This window comes from Maniola hyperantus, chromosome 12, assembly GCF_902806685.2.
Source record: "Maniola hyperantus chromosome 12, iAphHyp1.2, whole genome shotgun sequence".
Classification (NCBI taxonomy): domain Eukaryota; kingdom Metazoa; phylum Arthropoda; class Insecta; order Lepidoptera; family Nymphalidae; genus Maniola; species Maniola hyperantus.
Window position 1 is genome coordinate 3,232,169 of NC_048547.1, and position 20,716 is coordinate 3,252,884.

A 20,716-nucleotide genomic window follows, 5' to 3' on the forward strand; every position below is an offset into this window, starting at 1 on the left:
GTCATCTCCGCTCATCTCCACGTGTAAGACGTATTACTTTACTCTATGATCTCCAATTACAGTGCGACAAGGCTCTCTTGGCACTTGAATGACATTGACAGGGGGGCGCTGTCGGAGAACAAAGGCTTAGAATTCAGCTTAGAATATTCAAACAAGAACAAAGGGGACACTTAACGGCAACGTTAGTTCCGATTTTCGCCACACGCCAAGATAGCCTTGTCGGACTGTAATGAATAGGTTGGTAGGTAGGTATAAACCGCGACAGGTCGCGACTCGCGAGCAATCGGGGTATGAGGTGGGGGGACGCCCTGCACACCTGCACGTTACCTGCGCTCGCCTGCACTGGGTTAGCGCGGGGGCTGTGCGGGTGTGCGGGTGTGCGGGGCGTTCCATCCCCGATCGCCATAGACTCAACGTGACGTAGGGACTCGGAATTGCCATCTTGACCTGTCGCGTACCTACGACTAATAAAATAGAAATTAGAGTTATAATTATAGGTAGGTAGGCGTCTCCTACTTTTATTCATCATCAATATTAATATTTTCGTTTTGTTTTGTTTTAGATTCTTCCGTTTCTTTTTCCGGCAGCATGTAGGCATTTTGCGGCGGCAACATCCAAGGTTTTGCTTGATATTCTGGAGAAATTATTGCTATTGATGGTTCAGGCTCCCGAGGTATCGGCAGCAAGGAGTTATATTGGTTCCAATGCGGACGTATGAAAAATACGTGACGGCCTTCATTCGCTTGCAACGGTCTGAAATTACCCAAGTTCGGTTCGTCCCAGGGATCCCAGAGTTTTCGGAATTCTTTCATCTTATAAAAACAAATCACCTATTATAGGTAGGTACAGTGTAGTACGCGGCAGAAAGTAATATACATCGGCCTTTATAATGACACTAGCTTATGCTCGCGACTTCGTCCGCGTGGACTACAAAATTTCAAAACCCTATTTCACCCCCTTAGGAGTTGAATTTTCAAAAATCCTTTCTTAGCGGATGCCTACGTCATAATAGCTATCTGCATGCCAAATTTCAGCCCGATCCGTCCAGTAGTTTGAGCTGTACGTTGATAGATCAGTCAGTCAGTCAGTCAGTCATTCAGTCAGTCAGTCAGTCAGTCAGTCACCTTTTCCTTATATATATATAGATTTCGGCTTCGTAGAGCGTTGTGTCTGTCACTCATATATCTACCTATATTATGACGTTTTGTCGGTCTCAACGACAGAGGACAATGCTCTACAAATCTGCTATCTCCTTCGATGTACATTACTTTCTGCCGCGTACTGTATTGATATCCAATGCAGTTCTTAAAGTTACAAGTTACCTATCTATTACATCTATGAACTAGTTCTCAGTATTCAAGAAGCATTCAAGGAACTTGTAAGTTCAATACAAGGCGTTAATAAGGTACCTGTTCAAAGGAAGCAAACAAAGTTATCCGTGGAACGAGCCATCGAACTGTGTAGCTCTCTCCTTTCACGGTAGTCAAACTTCCCCAATACAAGAAGTAGTCTTCATAGAACATAGGGAATAGCCGTGACATTGGATACGGTCCGATGCGTGTGTTCGTTTGGGCCTCTTGTATGCGTGGGAATCCTTCTATCACCCATTGCAGACGCTTGTCTGGGTTTACACTGTACTGAAAGGGAACATGGAGGAAGTGAGGGCCTTGTGACAGCGCATCACTTATAGTGAAAAATAATGCAGACCCAGATCGGTAACTGGATGGGTGACCGACTTTAGAAGTCCGAATTTGACATTTTCTTTTCCTCCGTGCCTCGATAGACGGATTTAAACGACGTTCTACCGTCTATTCCAATCCAAACAATTATTGGTATGGAACTGGTACTGATTCTGAGCACAGCCTAATTTTAGAGTATTCGCATCTTCTTCTTACTGATGTAATAATTATATGTAAGTAGGTACCTAAAAGATAGATACCTACCTACAGTTTCACATTTTTAAATTTAATTTAGAGCTGTCAAACTTTGTGACTTTGGTTGCCAGTCGGGAACCTTGTTTAAATTTGGAGCGTGCACTAAAATTCAGTCGTTAAATGTAAAATTCATGTTCCGTCCTTTTTAGCAATATTAAAAACAAAAAAATGCAGATAGGCAAGAAAGACAACAGAATCGGCGCCATTGTACGAGTTTACTTAAGGTTTTTGTAATAAGACCACTAACGGTACTTGTCCACTGAATCGGAACGGAGATATTGTGTTCTACTTCTCAATCACTTCAACAGACTAACAAGTGACCGACCAATTATTAGTAGGAACCTAATAGGGGGAACTCTCACAGAAACTTCCGCATCGCCATTTAATATAATTACATATTCTCTTCAATTTGACTCATATTGAAATGAACAAGGAAATCAGCGTTCAGATAATAACATCCCGAGCAAAAAAAACACCATTAGGTACATATTTTTTATTGAACAGAAAATAATTAATTCATCGTATGTAAAATATAAGCGCGATGAGTGATCGAAGCGAGGCATACCCTAGGTATTTTTTTTTTTTTAAAAACTCAAACAATAATATCACATAATATTCAGGGGCAGGCCAATCCATACTGGCTCTTATTTAGGTACAGAGGCGTCTCTAGCCCTTGTGGCGCCCGTGTGCAACCAGTACCCTGGCGCCCTCTAGTCTAGTAGGAGCAGGGTCAAAATGAAATACTAACAGTTATATTTTCAAACGGAAATTCGGATGCAAATGGTGCAATTTTAAATGATGACGGCTTCGGCCATAACACGAGCGCAGGGTCTTTGAGAGCGCCGGCATCGACGTATCTTTGGAGGTGTCGCATTAGAGGGCGCTCGGCGCTCCCTTAGACCCGGCGCCCGTGTGCGCCGCACACCCTGCACCATAGGTAAAGACGCCTCTGTTTAGGTACGAAACACAATACATAGGTAATTATTATTACAGCCTGATTTAGGTTTTGACTCTCATGATTTGAAAGCCGAGGTTAGGATCTCATGCGCCTGGGTTAATTCGTCAATGTAAGTAATACCTTGATAATATAACAGATCACCACCACACCGTCAGGGTGATGCAGCGCCTCTTCTTGTGTCATGTATTCAGATTTAAAGAAAATTGCCTGGAACAGATGATTTTTGTACCTACTTAAATGACTATTGAATACGATACGGTGTATAACGAGAGTGAACTATTTTTTTTTATTTTTATTGAATGGTTTACTAGCGATTTTAACATAAAACTTACTAACTATAATATATACATAGGTTTTTCTATCATGCACAACTATGTTAAATCTTTTAAAAGTAAACACTGCACTATCGACGCATTTTAAACTGAGTCGTCGAGTTATCTGCGCTAGTGCGAGCGAAACAGACAGATAACTCGACGACTCGGTGTAAAATGCGTCGACTATCTTTCCAGAGAACTTCTTTACCTCTCTCAAGATCTCTCTTAGTTGAAACGAAACTATACCGTCGCCAGTTTTCAGTCGCGTCAGCTGGGTCTGTCCAACAGACAGATCCAATCCAGAAATATGTACCTTACATCAAAACACGTATCTTACTTGCATTTCACCGGGATACCGGCGTTGATCAACAGTATGCTCGCTTCCCTCCATCATGTTAGCTCCCCAGTGGAAGTGAGCCTGTGAGAAAACGTGTTTCTCCAAAAACGGCCCCCCTTCTAGATACGGTCTCTCGGTTCTCCATTTTGCACCAAACAATACTATAATGACCAAAATATAAGATGATGCAGTCTAAGCAGGCTAAGTTGGAAAGAGTATGGCAGTTTTATTAGGGTTCCGTACCTCAAAAGTAATAACGGAACCCTTATAGGATCACTTTGTTGTCTGTCTGTCTATCAAGAAACCCATAGGGTTTTTTTATTTTTTTTTATTCAGATACAAGTTAGCCCTTGACTGCAATCTCACCTGCACCTCGATTGCGGAAAACTTGCATCAATCATTATTACAATCTCAATTGTTCTGATTGGCTGAATTTGTGTGATTCTTGTTGCAACAATGCATTGTAGCCAATAGTGAGCGAGCGTCAACCAATCAGAGGTGATTGCGATCGTGACATTGTAGCTGTCATTCTCCCGCAATCGAGGTGCCGATGGTAAGTGATGATGCAGTCTAAGATGATAGCGGGCTAACCTAGAAGGGATATGGCAGTTTTTATTAAACCCGTACCCCTTTGGTTCCTACACGGCATCGTACTGGAACGCTAAATCGCTTGGCGGCACGGCTTTGCCGGTAGGGTGGTAACTAGCCACGGCCGAAGCCTCCCACCAGACCAGACCAGAAATTTAGAAATTATAAAATTCCAAACCCCTGCCAGGAATTGAACCCGGGACCTCACACTAATAAGACCACAGCGCTCACGACTGCGCCAGGGAGGTCGTCAAGGGTACTTCCTTTTGACCTAGAATCATGAAAGGAAGGTAGACGTGCGGGTGTGCGGGGCGTTCCCCCGCCTCATACCCCGATTGCCATCTCAACCTGTGGCAGACTATACCTAATAGTAGGTAATGGTGGTGAAAATTACGAGTAATAAGTAGGTATATTCCCGTAGTATTTAGGTTAATTTACTTTCCGACTCATTTTATAAATCAGTTTGTTCTTTAGGGATTTTAATATACAGAGGGGCCTAGGCAGATATAATATACAGCGCAAAGTCAACCAAAAGTTTAGATTAAAGCTTGACGTAGCAATTTATTTTATTATACGAGATAATATTTTAACCTACTGAGTTACCTTACTTCCAAGTAAGTACCTAGGTACATAGCACATATCTACTAATAATAATTAATTAAAAAAAGAAATAAAGTAATGTAACCACAACACCCCTTTTTAGGGTTCCGCAGGTACTCGTAGGATGCCAACGGGACCCTATTACTAAGCCTCCGCTGTCCGTCCGTCCGTCAGCACTGCGTCCGACTCGCACTTAAGCGATTTTTATGACATAATTCAACTAAAAATTCCAGAAAAACTAAATTGCGTTAAATGTTTACAGTTTACACCATTATTATCTAAATAATATATAAAACGAAAAGGTGACTGACTGACTGATCTATCAAAGCACAGCTGAAACTATCGGACAGATGAGACATGCATCGGTTGGATGGTTTCAAAGTCTATAACGGACACACAATTTTTTTTGTGTTTTATATACTAAGAAGTTACTTGTGTTTTATATACATACTAAGAAGACATATATTAAGAAGATTATAATATGGCGAGTCCTTTCTCTTTTACCTATCACTATAACGGTGGTTACGCACTCATCCGATCCGAGTTCGTGAAAATAAGTTCCTTTTTGTTTTGTATGGCAGCTTATGACATATTATGTCGTAGACAATCGCTGGTATTCTCACGACTGACGGATAGAACTCGGATGACGGAAGTGCAGTGCGTAATCGCTGTAAGGCACTATCTCTACGGGCGAGGGAACCGCAACGAGTCCGACCAACTATCATCGGCGATAGTATCGCCCTGTGGAGGTTGGAGTTGTATCGAATTTGGTGGCACGGCGGGATTATGGCTGCGATTCTCTCGTCTGTGCATTACTGATCTTGAGGATCTTGATGACCTCATGATTTGGGTGAGCGAGAGATGAATGCGAGAGATCCGAGCACAGTACGCATTCTACCACAGAACTAATGAATACTGAAGCTAAGTCGATTCCTAAGTTCTATGCCATGCATTCTACAGAGGTGCTGACTGCATAGGTATTGTAAAGATATTCCTAAAAATCCCATACTTTTCTAACCTGTATATCCAGTGTTCGTTAGCTTAATTTTGTGAGGGTAGATATCGAAATTGTACCAAACCAAATCAGGGCAGGTATATTTCACAGCACCTGTTATAGACACATCAATCGGAGATGGTAGATTCCCTTCCAATTCACTCCAATAATGAATGTATTCTAGAGTTCCAAAAGATGGTACTTCTTTCTTCTCCTCAACAGGTGCTACAAAATCTTCGTCCGCTAAAAAAATAAAAGGCTAACGTAAGGAAATGCGTTTACGCATCCCCCCCTCCTGGAAGCCAGCCAGCTGACCAGCCAGCCAACCAACCGGAGGGAAGGTATGTGGGACTCGCCGGCCGAGAGGCGACCTGGATACCCACTAAAACCCAGCGGCATTCCTGCACGTCGCCTGGTGACTGGGTCACGGGAACGCCGAAGCAAACCACCGCGACCCAGTCAGCGACATCCGCCGAGGCAGACCGTCCACCGGGGCCCCGCTCACGAGGTCCCCACACCGCACGTCCGAGGCGCACCGACCAAGTGCGTGCGACTCCCGACCCGGGGACGGGGCGACAACTGCACACTCCACGTACGTCGCCCGCGCCCCTTCCTCCGCCTCGTCCGCTGTGCCCTCTGCTAGTCAGAGGGACACGCGGAGAAACCTTCCCCTTGCCAGGTCATTAGCCTTGGCTAACAATATCCCCGAAGAGAGATTGTTAACCATGTTACCGGGGTGCACCGGCCCGAATATTACTCTTCCCCTCGGATGCCCGGTGCATACAAAAGGGACCAGCAGCACCCAGGCTGAGGAGACGCACCTGGGGTCTCACGTACAACGGACGGCTACGTCTAAGTGCGGAAAAGAACCCAGGAAGAAAGAAAAAGCAGAGAGAGATATATGTGGAGAATCGATAGAGATTAATTAATGGGCAATTCGGGGGATTCCAACATCAATGGTTTAACCGAATCGAATTTTCGGGTACCCACTTAATTGATACATTAACTTACGAGTTTGAGATACTGCTGCTTTTAACATAATTATTCAAATTTAGTCTTAAATTGCACTGAAATTTAAATGCCTGTGGAAATGGTGTTCACTTAAAACACAACTTATTTATATGACAAAACCATTAGGTGAGCCATGGACAAAATATAACAAAGACAACGATGATGACAGAAAGAAATGACAGTCATAGATGCAAAATCCTTGAATTCCTATAAATTACATTATTTTTGTCATCGCAACGATATCTGCAAGATTACTGTGAAGATTACAGTAAAAGTTCACTGATTTCCTTATTTTAAAAACCTTAAATTAATAAAATGAGTAAAAAAGAATACAAGCTTTTTCTGTGCCAAGATTCAGTCGATCCGGACCCTGAACTTCTTATTTGGGAGAAATGGATAAAAATAAGAAAAAAAGAAACAGAGCATCTAGCTCATAAAACAGCAAGAACTACAGGGGAACTGGTTATGAATTTATGTGAAAAGATCCGTGAAAAGAAGGAAGAGAAAACAGTATTAGAACATGCACAAATTCAGAAAAAGGTTGGAGTAAGAGGAGCATTATGGGACCAGCCTGATAGGCTAAAGCAAAAATGTTATTGCGAGCCGGTGTATGAAGTACAGAGAACACGAGTTGAAATGGGTCGCCCAGCTATTATTCGGCATGTTGGTGTCCCGAGACACATACAGGAAACAGAAAAAGGCATATCAGGTTTACAAAGAAAACCATTTACTAAATTAGATTCGGAATACGAAGGCTACAAGAAAAAAAGAGAAAAAGATCTCGCAGGGGCTATAAAAACAATCGATCCTTATAGGTATTTCAGTCAAATTAAGGCTAGAGACAAATTTATTAACATATTTTGGTGCATGAAGTTTTGCGAACGTATTTCAGCTATTTTTGTCCAATTTCTTAATGGGTTTCACTAGGTATTTGTAATAGTCACAGGTCACGAAATTCTTCTTTTTCTTACAGGTCTGAATTACAGGAATTGATTGTTATTGGCACTAAACCTAAACCACCTACAATAAAGCTCCCACCATTGCCAAATATAACTTTCTCATCAGACGATAAGCCCCCTGAGGAAGTATTATGTTCAGTATATGCGGTCAGAATAAATGATACGATATTTTTTAAAGAAATACCTCACCAGACTCTAAGTCATTTGACAAAAATGCAAAGTGATTATGGGCACGATTATTGCGACTCTTGGTCTTACTATTTTAACTGTCCCGTCAGTAGAGTTGGGCAAAGTAAACTTTACTTGCAAAATCTTGGTACTCTGTCACTTAGATATTGCTGGAAAAAGGTTAAACGAGTAAACGGAGATGAATCACAATATCAGGTTTTCTTTTTCAACAAAAATGAAAACGTTATTTGTCCCGGACAATCACAAGAAGTCTCTTTTACTTTCATGTCTAATGAACCTGGAACTTACGAGGAGAGCTGGCAGTTGATATTTTTGAATATCTCTTTTTTCGATTCGCTTGAAAATCAACTCATTGTAAATTTGTATGCTGATTCCGTAGAGAACCTAGCAAAAATCAAAAAGAAAACTGAAAAATTGGAAAACCTTATCTATGCTAATGTGCTTACAAATATTGCTAGAGATTTGATCGGAGAAATAATAATAAAGTCTACAAGTGATGAGCCTCAACTTTATCCTTACGAGAAAATGTTTCTGGAAGCTGATTTCTTTGTTATGAAAAATCCTGTATGTTTCTACCATCAGACTGAAGTTGAGAAAATGAAAGATGTGTATGCAGAAATGGTTCCTGGAGAACTTTGGGACCTATCAACTAACAGTTGGCGAGCAGCGATGATCAATCAGGGGTTCGACGAGAGAATGACATATTACAAATTCTTGAGAAGTTCCTACAGGGAATTATTAAAACCGTGGTATGAAGAGAACGATCTTTGTGCACAGAAGCTTGAAGCTGTACGACAAATTCTTGGACAATTGGCTGATAAATTTGACAAAGAATATACGCATATTCCAGAATTGTTTTATGACATAAGTCAAGAATCAAAAGAGAGCACTGTTTCTCAGCCAGAGAAGTTAATGCCTTTTTCCAACTCCTCTATTGTTCGTCACATATTTTACTTACGCATGTATGAACATCTTGGCATTGCCATAGAATTATGTTCTGGAGTTCTTAGTAGTTTGGATTTAAATCGATGGATCCAATTTGATTTTTGCAGAACTTAGTTATTATTATTATAATTATTGTTTGGTCTTGACCTATTTATTGCCAAGCTTAAGCCATTAAAAATTAAAATTGTTATTCTCAACATAATTATTATTTTGCAAATACAGAAAACTTTTGTTGAAAAGTTTTTCAATTACAAGCTTCAAAGTTACGAAATTATTCTCATTACGACTCTTATGATGTTAATGTCACTTTCATTAACGAGACGTTCGTTCCTCTTTTTAAAACATTTATATAGTAGGTACATTCTAGATGGTTATATTTTTCTGATGTTCTATTTGTAGGATAGCACATCGTTTTTAAGTTTCATGCTTATTAAGTATTTTCATTAATTCAGTAGTAATTTTTTCATTTAGTTTTATAACCATGATGGTTAAAGCTTAAAACCCATCGATGTTAAAACCATACTAAGTATATGATGTTAAAACCATCGGTTAAAACCACTAAAACCTATCTTAAAAGTTGTGTTCAAAAGTTTGGATTGTTGTGTTGATTAAATCTGTAATACACTTTGATTGACTGACACAACTGACATGACTGATAGTAGTAGCGTAGGGCAAAGAGGGAAGTGTAAAATACGAAAAATCCACAAAAAACCTTCTAAAAACCAAAATACTGCTTCTGCTTTCCTGTTATATTCTTTTTGGCCATCGATGTATATTTTTGGCTTTTGCCCTGCCCAGTTCTGCAAGCCGCAATAGCCACAAAATCCGTTAAATTTGTACCTACCAGTAGGAATTTTGTAAAATAATTATAGTATGAAATAAAAAAAATGTGTATGTGTTGAGTGTATGGTGTTTCATACAGGAATCGTTTTTTATACTTTGATATTCATCATAACAATTCATGGCTATAAGGGTCAGTTCGTTAAATTAATATTAATAATAATAATTAATTAGTTATTATGTAATAAAGTAATTCGCTGTTATTAGCTTATTACGGTATTTTAAATAACAAAATAAAAGTGAAATCTAAATATATAAAAGGAAAAGGTGACTTACTGACTGACTGACTGACTGATTTATCAACGCACAGCTCAAACTACTGATCGGGCTGAAATTTCACATGCAGATAGCTATTATGACGTAGGGGGGTGAAATAGGGGTTTGAAATTTGTATAGTCCACATGGACGAAGTCGCGAGCATAAGCTAGTTGGTAAATAAAAGGTATTGCTCCCTGAAGGGGTCTACAAACACTGCGACTGCGGTCATCCGAAGCGAGGTCGCCATTCCAGGAACTTGGGAATCGTCGTGGGAACGGCTATCGGTTTTTAAAACTAAGTGTGTGCACTACCCATTGCCACTTCAGCTTCTAGACTTGACTATCGACTAGACTAACATCTTAATACAATTTTACTTTCTCAACAGAAAATACAAAGGACCAAACCTCCCCTCGAGCTAATACTCTTTTCGACGATGCAGACGATATTCAACGACAGCTCAACAATGAAGCTCATGACAAAAATATGATTTTTGGAAGTGGAAAGGTACAATTTTAGCAAAAGTTTATATACCTACAGTCTTTGTAATAATGTTCTCCTGACCGAATTTCGACCACAGCAGTCAATCTCAAAGGATAGGAGCACATCATCAACCCGGAGCACGGGTCAGTTTGTTGTTGCCAAGTTGCCAATTCCCGATTGGCGGACTTTGTATTACAGTGGATAATGTAGATAATAATATTGAAAATGCACAAGTATGTATTCTGTGTACTCTCTATTTCCTTAGATACTTTCATTGTTATTCCGATAGAGCAGAAATTTGGTATAACAGGATCTAACTAACGCAAGGCCAACGGCTTTCCGAAGCCCAGGGATGTTACACCGCCAAAAATCTTGACAAAAACCCCAATTTTTTTTTGACCCGACCTGCAATTCGAACTCGGTACCACGTGAGGTTTCCACACGATGGATTCCTTCACTGTTAAAGCAGGTGATATTTTAATAGCTTGAAAGTTGAAACGCACATAGCTCCGAAAAGTTAGAAGTGCGTGCCCGAATCGAACTTTAACCACTAAGCTATCACCGCTTCTAGCAGAAGGTATAGTCTGTGGTATTTCAGTTTATTTTTGATACAATCGGTAATAACATGCTCGAGTGAAGCCAAAGAGGACTAACATATTATCGTTCAACCGCGCCGTCTCAGTCCTAAACAAACAAAAGTAGATATTACCAAGGCGAATCAGTATTCAGTGCACAATCGCGCGTAAAAAGAATAACAACAATAATAATATTAAAATACAGTACGTATACCTACCTACCAAGAATGTGCTAGACTATGGAATTATCTTGCGGCTACGATTTTCCCCGCCCGTATAGTTCGCGCTAATAGAATAGTCTTTCTTGAAGTTAATCGCAAGACGCGTCGCACGCCGCATTCGCCGTACTTCTACGGAGTTCTAAGGACGTCCCTGTAGACTTTCCACAGATTTCCCACTTTTATACCCATTTAGCAATTTAATTTTAGCCGAAGACAGTGTGGGTGTTGCACTTGCCACCGGAATTTCCTCAAAGCAGTACAAAACCGTGGTCAAGACATACACGCCATTTCGTTAGTTTTTATTTCTTACTTCATATTATCATCATCATCAACCAATAGACGTCCACTGCTGGACATAGTTCTCTTGTAGGGCCTTCCACACGCCACGGTCTTGTCACGCCTTCGACTCGTCTGATGTCGTCCGTCCTCCTAGTGAGGGGTCTTCCAACGCTGCGTCTTCCGGTGCGAGGTCGCCATTCCAGCACCTTGGGACCCCAACGTCTATCGGTATTACGAACTATGTGCCCTGCCCATTGCCACTTCAGCTTCGCAACCCGTTGAGCTATGTCGGTTACTCTAGTTCTCCTACGGATCTCCTCATTTCTGATTTGATCACGTAGAGAAACTCCAAGCATAGCTCTCTCCATCACGCACTTCATATTATACTGTAATAACAATACCTATTAACACAAAATATTTTAGCGTTTAATCTATGGTGAGTGATTTGCATTATAATTGATATCACAAATATCGCGAAATTACTGACTGTACCAATTTTTGACAATATCAGACATTTCCAACATTTCTTACCTTTTTAGCAGATCCAGACAACGACGCCGACAAAGCTAGGTAAGTACCTAAATTTTCCATTCTACTTTTTAGGGTTATGTCTCCGATAAGGGTGCCTACCCTATTGTCATTTGACATTAATTTCAAGTAGTTACCTAGCTACCTATTACAATGGTTTTTTCATATAGGTAACTCATTTTACCTGCTTAGTATTTTATTTTGTACTTAGGTATTAAATAAGTAAGTAGGTACCTTAGGTTAGGTACTTAGTAATGAAAAAGGTTCCTAAAAAAGTTAGAATGTCTAAGTAACGTAGGTACATACCTAGCGTATACTTACCTAATTTTTGGGACATGAAAAAAGCCTCCCTGCGTGGTCCTTAGTTTTATACCGATCACAAGCACCCGGCGTCCCTGGAATCATCTACTACATGAACAAAATCAGTAGGCTGACTAATCTTTTCACCACAACGGCTACCTTTAAGATCGCGGTTGCGGCTTTTTGGGCTCGAGAAGAAGAAGAAGAAGACCTATTTTTTAGGGTTCCGTACCTCAAAAGGAAAAACGGAACCCTTATTTATTATATATATTTGTGGTTACATCACACAAAAATTAAATTGTGGTGATGAACTAATAATTAGTATTTTAAATTTTCGAAGTAAGATAACTATATATCAAGTGGGGTATCATATGAAAGGGCTTTACTTGTGCATTCTAAAACAGATTTTTATTTATTTTTATGCATTATAGTTTTTGAGTTATCGTGCAAAATGTCGAAAAATTACGACTGTAGTACGGAACCCTCGTTGTGCGAGCCTGACTTGCACTTGGCCGGTTTTTACTAAATATATATTTATCTGATACTGAACTGTTAATTTTCCAGGTGTTGATAAAAATGAATGTTTGCTGAAACAAATTAAACGTTGGAGCTATCAAGGTAGGTAAATATTTCGACTTTTTTGAATAATAATCTTTACTTTCTTTGATCTGTGACCTGATTCGGCGTGTGCTACGTGTGAACTGTAATCACACAGTAGATTCCACATAAATCAATGTATTCCCATAACATATTACCTTTATTATGGCTCAAAAAACGTGATCTCGACTTATTACGTCTGAAATCCACACGGGGTTCACGAAAGACAGAAGAAATATTCCTTTCGAATTATATTATTTTTCGCGGAAAGACTGTAAGTGCAAAAAATAACAATTTCTTGAATGTGGTTTATGTATCCAGACCGATTTTTTATGGACCAAATAAACTGAATCTTTTCCGGAATAGAGCTTTAAATGCGAAAGTATGTTCTTTTGTCCTTCAATCACGCTGCAACGGAACAACGTGGATCGACGTGATATTTTACATGGATATAGTTAAAGATAATAACTGACAGATTCGCTAACATGGTGCTAATAATTCGCTAACACTAAATGGCAGCCACCGAGCTCATTTGACATTGATTTTATTTTGTTTCCATTGAAAGTTTTCTATGAAAATTTATTTCGATATCACTCAACAAAGCAGCAATGTAGAACCAACCAATGTCAAATTAGGTCAGTGGTTTCATTGAGCTTTTATGCCAGGAAACCAAAGAGTTTCCATGGAATTTCTAAATTTCTAAATCATCATCATATTACAGTTTAAAAATAATTTTACATTTATAGACCAATCCAACTGGTATAAACAGTATCCAGAGTGCGGAGGTCATTCCCAGTCGCCAGTGGACCTCCCAGCTGTGGGACTGATAAAGGCCAAGGGATGCAGACAGCTCTCTTTCCTCAACTACGACATTGTCCCGAAAAGCCTCACGTTGAAAACTAATCCGAAAAGAAGTGAGATATTTCATATTGTGGCTAATTCTGTTGTACACTATCCACGGAAAGTAGTTAGTACAGGTACAGTGCTCTCTCTGTCACGTAATCACTTATGTTAATTCCCATACAAATGATAGAGACGAAAAACTCAGTGGGCGGTTTGAGTAATAAACCAATCATAAACATGTTTTCAAAAAACATTAAAAATTCAATTTGAAAATGTTTTCAAAAAACCAGCCAAGTGCGAGTCCGACTCGCGTACTAAGGGTTCCGTACCATCCATATCCATAATAATATTAGAAATGCGAAAGTGTGTCTGTCTGTCTGCTAGCTTTTCGCGGTCCATCCGTTTAACCGGTTTTGACGAAATTTGGTACAGAGATAGCTTACATCGCGGGGAAGGACATAGGCTACTTTTTATCCCGGAAAATAAAAGAGTTCTCTCGGCAATTTTAAAAATCGAAACTCACGGGGACGAAATCGCGGGCATCACCTAGTTATCTATAAAAAAACGCAAAAATCATTTTAGGATTAGGGATACCTACACAACGCAGTTGGTTTGCGAATAGAAAGAATAGAATCTTATAGCCTCAATAGCTCAACCGGTAAAGGAGTGGACTGAAAACCGAAAGGTCGACGGTTCAAACCCCGCCCGTTGCACTATTGTCGTACCTACTCCTAGCACAAGCCTGCTGACGCTTAGTTGGAGAGAAAAGGGGAATATTAGTCATTTAACAAGGCTAATATTCTTTAAAAAAAAAAAAAACTACACACAGGGATTTCTACCAGTTGACTTGACATACATGGGTGTGAGCTATTCAAATCCACGCTCCTTTATGAATCTTGTATAGCTCCACCGTACACAGCTTTGAATAGTTACGAGGAAACTTCGTTCATAAGGAAATAGGAACTCCTAAATAGCATGTCGCAGAATACTTTCCATTCATAGTTTCGTTGTGAATAATTACACTCTATAAATACCTGAAATTCATTTACCTTTTCATCATTCCAATTCCTACTCTAATTTCCACACTCGAAATTATATTTAACCTTGGTGGTTTTTTTTGCTGTGTCTAAAGTGGACTTGTTAAACATTCTTTATGTTGATAATTTAAAAAAAAACACATTGATTTATATATTACTAGAGGATGCCCGCGAATTCGTCCGCGTGGATTTAGTTTTTAAAAATCCCGTGGGAACTCTTTGTTTTTCCGGGATAAAAACCAAATTTCGTCAAAATCGGTTGAACTGTTGAGCCGTAATAAGCTAGCAGCCAGACAGACACACTTTCAGTATGGATTTTATGGACATGGTTATTGAACAAACAAAATGGCACCGACTCGTTGGTGCGTAAATGTTAATTATGCACCAATGCAACCTCAGTGACGTTGGAATTTCAAACGGGTCGTTCATTAGTGTCTAAGAGGTGGCGCTGATTTATTTGGTTTCTAAACCGTGAAAAATTTTGTTCGCTTGACCATATCTTGTCATTTATACCGATGTATTTTCACTACAGGTCCTCTAACAACGAAGAGTAGTTAGTATAAACCTCTCTCTGTTACGAAATCCCATACAAATGAAAAAGACAAAAAACCAGCGGGCGTTAACCATTTTGAGTAACCAACCAATCACAAACATAGGCTGTGTTTTCTGTACTACTCTAAGAGTAGTAGGTACGGAAAACCCTGACAATCCGGATTTTAATTTCTAGCATTGAGTCCTAACAGCTGATGCTAAGTTTCAACTGACAGATTTCTGTTGACCTTACGTCCAGGTTTCATATACATTCCCCATCATCTTACTTTGCTTAAAACCAGAGAGCTAGCTCAGATTTTCAGCAGGAGCAAAATTTTTGTACTGTGCGGGGTGTGCAGAGGCTCATCCTATGAAATAAAAATTCTTACAATCCATATGTACCTACTAATATTATAAATGCAAAAGTGTGTCTGTCTGTCTGTCCGTCTGTCTGTCTGTCTGTCTGTCTGCCTGCTAGCCTTTCACGGCCCATCCAGATTTTGTCGAAATTTGGTACAGCGATAGCTTGCATCCCGGGGAAGGACATAGGCTTAGACTTTTTATCCCGGAAAATCAAAGAGTTCCCACGGGATTTTTAAAAACCTAAATCCACGCGGACGAAGTCGCGGACATCCTAGTACTTAATATGCGACCAGCTTTATCTAATTCTAAGTATAGAGTGTCATACACATTCTATTCATAGTTTCATTGCATTCAACCCACCCACCACATCTATGTGAAATCACAAATACGTCCATTCATTTCAATTCCAGTCAACAATACGAGGAAATTCCGTTTATTCCGTTCTGTTAGAATGTTATCGACGACGCCCGAAATTAAATTTTCACTAATTTCAGTTATCCTGTACGGCGAATGGGAATACGAGCGTCAACCCGTCGTATACGGCGGCGCTGCACACAGTCGCCGCTATTTGTTCCACTCGATAATCCTCCGCTGGCCCTCCGAGCATCGAATAGGGGGTCTACAATACCCCCTGGAGAGCCAAGTTGTCCACATATCGGCAGAGTACAAAACGTTTGACAGCGCAATCAATGCCACGCCTCGGGACGCCCAGGCGATACTTGGCATCGTTAATCTTTACAAGGTAAATGATATGACCTCCTTATATATTATTAAGGTTTTCAACTTATAGACGATGTATATTATGACATTAAAACATTCTAAATATTAATATGTCTGCAATCTTGTATGTGGGTACCTAACTACTATTTTGTTGAATAAAGCCAATATTCTATTTTGGTTCTATCAATTATTCAGTATCAGTAATCAATAATAAACAACTTGGCACTATTTGACAAATTATTATTAGGTAGGTATTAGTCCGTCCAGTCAGGTCCGAATTCGAAATTGTTGTTAAATTATTTTTACCTATAGGTAGACAGGTAACAAAGTTATAGCCTAACTCTAAGCCACGAAAACTTTTTCACCCGGAAAGATAAGTAAGTAGACCTAGGTACCTACTTAATTCGTTTTAGATAAGTAAGTAAAAATCTTGTCACAGAATATGAAATTTTCTTGACAAGGTCAGATGGATATAATATTTAAAATCCCTTTCCGCAAACTAACTTTTGACAAGTGTCTGTCAAGATTAAATACTTAGATATAACTTTGAAGTTAAATTCATTAGAATACTGGCTTATTTTTGCTCTTTTATACTGGAAAAGCTCATTTAACTATCCCGTCTAAGGGTCTTATCAGACGTACTGCAACTACAGCTTTCCACAGCATCATAAAACATCGCCAAGCATATACGAGTATTATGTAATTGTATGAAAATTAGTATATTTCAATTCACAAATTATTTCAGATTGTCTACTCTACTGTGTCTACGACCTACGTATATATGTTATGTTAAGATTTGGTTTTGTGTTTTCATAGTGTGTAATAATAGTACTAATATCTTACCTAGTTTATGAAACGGTTGCATAATAGAGGTATTATAACAGGAGTGTGAGTTTAAATACCGAGCCGCAGCAGACGAGGTTTTTAATAGTGTTCATACGAGTGTTTTAACAGCTACCTAATTAAGTAGAGTTTCATACACTACTTTAACTTTTATAAACAATGTAAATTGTTTATAGAAGCACTATTATTATGTATTAAGAAGTAGACGGAATGACACACTTTTTAAACCTTCGTGGTTTTTTGCTGTGTTTAAATTGGATTTATTCAACATTCTTTACGTTGGTAATAAAAAAAATATCTAAACTTATATTATCCAAACCTTAATTTTTTTATATCTTGATAAATTTTGACATAAGTACCTACTTACATAATAATTAATATACACTCGTAGTGCTGTCGATGTGCGGTCGTAAAACGCGCTTTGGCTTAGCGCGATAACTAGCTCCTATAATATGCAAAGGCCTCTATAACGGCTAAATAACTAGATTCAGGTTTATAAGGATCCGTTGAAATTTCTTAAATCCTTTTTAGTGCGGGTTTGCGTTTAAGAAAGAACCAATATGCAAAAAAAATCAAGTCTCTAGATCAACTGGTCTAGGCTGTACATTTACATTTGTCTGTCAATCAGTCACAACACTGTTTGTATGTAGTTGATTTAATAAATTCAGAAAAATATGAATGGACTGAGCCTGCAAGGACCAGCATTATTTTATAAAAGCTGAAAGTTTATCTGCGTATATTGTCCCCAACACAGGGAAGAACGATCAGCGACTATGAAGTTTGGATCAGGGTGGCTTTCGACATGATGAAATGGCACTCGCGGGCTCTGTCTAGAATCGTTTGTCTGTAATGAGACTTCTAAGTAATAGGCGGGTTTTTTTTTTAATATTTATTTATTTAAACAACTCAGTACAGTAATCAACTCTCTGGAATCCTGACCCCTAAACTAGGAAATCCCGTGTCTTAGGGGCCAGTGCCTTCCCAAACATAAGATATGAATAGTTAATAATTTACAGCTAGGTAGGGTAGGGCGGGGCTTAAAGGTCCAATTTGACTATTTCGAATAATACTGTGAAAACTGACTCTACTATATCAAAATAAATAACACTAATCAAACAAACAGTTATCTGAGTATGTTTGACTCAATTTTCAGTTGAATTATTATAATAGAAATATGTGTTTCTACAACTTTTTTAGACCTTGTCGTCTGTCCCTTTTTGCCCCATAGTAGGGGTACAAAGGGACAGGCAGGAGGCAAAAAGGTCCAGTATTTAATTTTTATTTAAAATCGATTTTATGGAACTAAAACAATATTTGGTTCAATAAAATTCAGTCGTTTATTTTTATTCCAAAAACGAAAAGTTAAAAATATTTTAATTTTTAAACAAACCAAAAACTTTATTATAATTCCAAGATACTTACATATTATTTAAGAAGTCTCTATTCTAAAAGAAAATATAATTTTACCAAACAAAATTTATTTTTTTCTAAATGTATTACAACAGTAACAGTCGAACTAATAATTTCTAACTTTGTTGAGCTTAATCACTAATCAGTCTCTATTGAAGAATACAATTAAACAAGACAGCACTATTCATTATGAATGTTGACATAGCCTGAATTTAAAATCTTATAACTAATCTTACATAATCTTTTAAAAACTTTTAACAAACATTTTTTTATAAAACAAAATATACTTCTTTAACCGTAACACAAAAATTAAAATCTTCTTTAATTATTAACTTCAAAAAATTAACATAATCAACATGTCTTGGTATCTCTATATTATTTTAATTTTATTTTGATTGATAACTAATTCTGCTGCCCGTTGCATCAACTCAACAGATTTAGTACCACGATCCGATTTTCTTTTATAGTTGCGCATACTGAAACAAAAAAGTCTTTATTAACCCTCATATTAATGAGGGGCTAAAAGGTCCACATTGGACCTTTTTGCCCCAACCACGTGTAAATATTTTTAGAGGTTATAACGAAATAACCGTTAAACCGAGCCTAAAACTAATAATAAATCGTGAAAAACAAATAAATCACTTATACTAATAAATTATGTTTAGGTGTGATAAACGAAAAACCACTGCTCGAAACTAAAAAGTAAAATGATGAAAAAATTTACTTACGTTAAAATTTTTAGATGTAGTCGTATATCTCCGGCTAGCGACGCTGCTCGACTGCCGGCGATGCCCCGTTACACCTCCCGCGCTCTCTTCTTTCCGCGTACATAGTTAGAACGCAAGATATACCGCTAGTTTTTTAGATACTTATGGTGGACCTTTATACCCGCGGACCTTTAAGCCCCGCCCTACCCTACTATAACTATTTAAAATAAATAAATAAACAAAACACAAGGTTAAAGCGTGAAACAAACTATGGGACGCGTCCGTAAGCTATGGCTAAGAACCGCGATTGATAGGCGTCCACAGTCGTCTTGCGAGTTTTAGTTTTGAACTTTATTTGTTTCCACAGTATAGTAACGAAACGCAACAGGGGCTGAACGAGATTATTCAGATGGCAAGACATTCACGCAACATGGAAGCTGGCCTGCCACCCACACCATTGATGTATTTCAACCCACCACTGAAGAAATACGTCGTCTACCAGGGTTCCCTGACAATGCCACCGTGCTCTGAAAATGTCTTGTGGCTGGTCAGGGCTAGAGCCTTGCCTGTTACTAGGGTAAGATTTTATTTATTTATTTACTAGCTGATGCCCGCGACTTCGTCCGCGTGGAATTAAGTTTTGTTATAAATCCCATGGGAACTCTTTGATTTTCCGGGATAAAAAGTAGCCTATGTCACTTTCCAGGTCTTTACCTATAACCATGCAAAAAATCACGTCAATCGGTTTTGTTGGTTTGTCCTTCAATCACGTCGCAACGGTGCAACGGATTGACGTGATTTGCATGAGTATAGACAAATACCTGGAGAGTGACATAGGCTAGGCTAGGCTAGGCTATTTGATCCCGGAAAATCAAAGAGTTCCCACGGGATTTTTTAAAAAACCTAATTCCACGCGGACAAGGTCGCGGGCATCAGCTAGTTTTAAATAAATGCCTTTTTTCAGGAAACGATGGATATTGTGTTCAATTTGATTGGCGAAGGGGAGTATAGGGGGTCTTTCATCCGACAACCGCAACCCCTTAACGATAGGAAGGTCTATTTTTTTGATTAAATAAAAAATAATGATTAAAATAACATTTACCTGTTTTTAAATCCCCTACCTCTTTTTATCGTATCCAACAGGCTCCTTGGACAGGCGTGGACAGACGGCATCATTTTAAGAAACCTATGTCCAAGTCTGTCCATGTAGGTTATGCGTACAATCTGGGAAAGGACTCACCATGCTTTGTTTCAAAAAAATGGCGAGTCCTTTCTCAGGTTGCACGAGTGAAGCTTATCTCACACTACGGGATATAAATTTATATATTTATATTGATGTTCGAAACATTTGTACC

At 38.8% G+C, this 20,716-nt stretch overlaps 3 protein-coding genes across 3 annotated transcripts; 2 read left to right on the forward strand and 1 right to left on the reverse strand.

Moving 5' to 3' along the window:
• Positions 1 to 518: 518 nt before the first annotated feature.
• On the reverse strand, positions 519 to 6,826 carry LOC117987179 (carbonic anhydrase 1-like). Its single transcript, XM_034974137.1, has 6 exons — positions 6,737 to 6,826; positions 5,750 to 5,968; positions 3,544 to 3,704; positions 3,013 to 3,099; positions 1,410 to 1,637; positions 519 to 812 (listed from the first exon to the last, which is right to left on the reverse strand). Exons 1-6 carry the CDS (start codon positions 6,762 to 6,764, stop codon positions 519 to 521), a joined length of 1,017 nt encoding a protein of 338 aa, XP_034830028.1. The 5' UTR covers positions 6,765 to 6,826.
• A 185-nt stretch (positions 6,827 to 7,011) lies between these two features.
• Positions 7,012 to 8,946, forward strand: LOC117986994 (MYCBP-associated protein-like). Its single transcript, XM_034973957.2, has 2 exons — positions 7,012 to 7,551; positions 7,710 to 8,946. Exons 1-2 carry the CDS (start codon positions 7,052 to 7,054, stop codon positions 8,941 to 8,943), a joined length of 1,734 nt encoding a protein of 577 aa, XP_034829848.1. The 5' UTR covers positions 7,012 to 7,051; the 3' UTR covers positions 8,944 to 8,946.
• A 789-nt stretch (positions 8,947 to 9,735) lies between these two features.
• LOC117986998 (carbonic anhydrase 3-like) lies at positions 9,736 to 20,452 on the forward strand. Its single transcript, XM_034973961.2, has 8 exons — positions 9,736 to 9,802; positions 10,313 to 10,431; positions 11,411 to 11,494; positions 12,022 to 12,052; positions 13,654 to 13,821; positions 16,176 to 16,423; positions 19,729 to 19,938; positions 20,326 to 20,452. The coding sequence occupies exons 1-8, from the start codon at positions 9,736 to 9,738 to the stop codon at positions 20,431 to 20,433; spliced, it is 1,035 nt and encodes a 344-aa protein (XP_034829852.1). The 3' UTR covers positions 20,434 to 20,452.
• Positions 20,453 to 20,716: the final 264 nt, after the last annotated feature.

What these genes read in the sequence shown, in the direction of transcription:
- LOC117987179 (XM_034974137.1), bottom strand. Translation starts at nt 6,764, where the DNA reads ATGTTAAAAGCAGCAGTATCTCAAACTC. An exon ending in GGTATCCCGGTGAAATGCAA is followed by an intron (nt 3,100 to 3,543) that starts GTAAGATACGTG and finishes CATCTGTTCCAG; the next exon opens with GCAATTTTCTTTAAATCTGA. An exon ending in TGTTTGCTTCCTTTGAACAG is followed by an intron (nt 813 to 1,409) that starts GTACCTTATTAA and finishes TGTTTTTATAAG; the next exon opens with ATGAAAGAATTCCGAAAACT.
- LOC117986994 (XM_034973957.2), top strand. Translation starts at nt 7,052, where the DNA reads ATGAGTAAAAAAGAATACAAGCTTTTTCTGTGCCAAGATTCAGTCGAT. An exon ending in AAAACAATCGATCCTTATAG is followed by an intron (nt 7,552 to 7,709) that starts GTATTTCAGTCA and finishes TTTTTCTTACAG; the next exon opens with GTCTGAATTACAGGAATTGA.
- LOC117986998 (XM_034973961.2), top strand. Translation starts at nt 9,736, where the DNA reads ATGGTGTTTCATACAGGAATCGTTTTTTATACTTTGATATTCATCATA. An exon ending in AACGACGCCGACAAAGCTAG is followed by an intron (nt 12,053 to 13,653) that starts GTAAGTACCTAA and finishes TTACATTTATAG; the next exon opens with ACCAATCCAACTGGTATAAA. An exon ending in GAGCCTTGCCTGTTACTAGG is followed by an intron (nt 19,939 to 20,325) that starts GTAAGATTTTAT and finishes GCCTTTTTTCAG; the next exon opens with GAAACGATGGATATTGTGTT.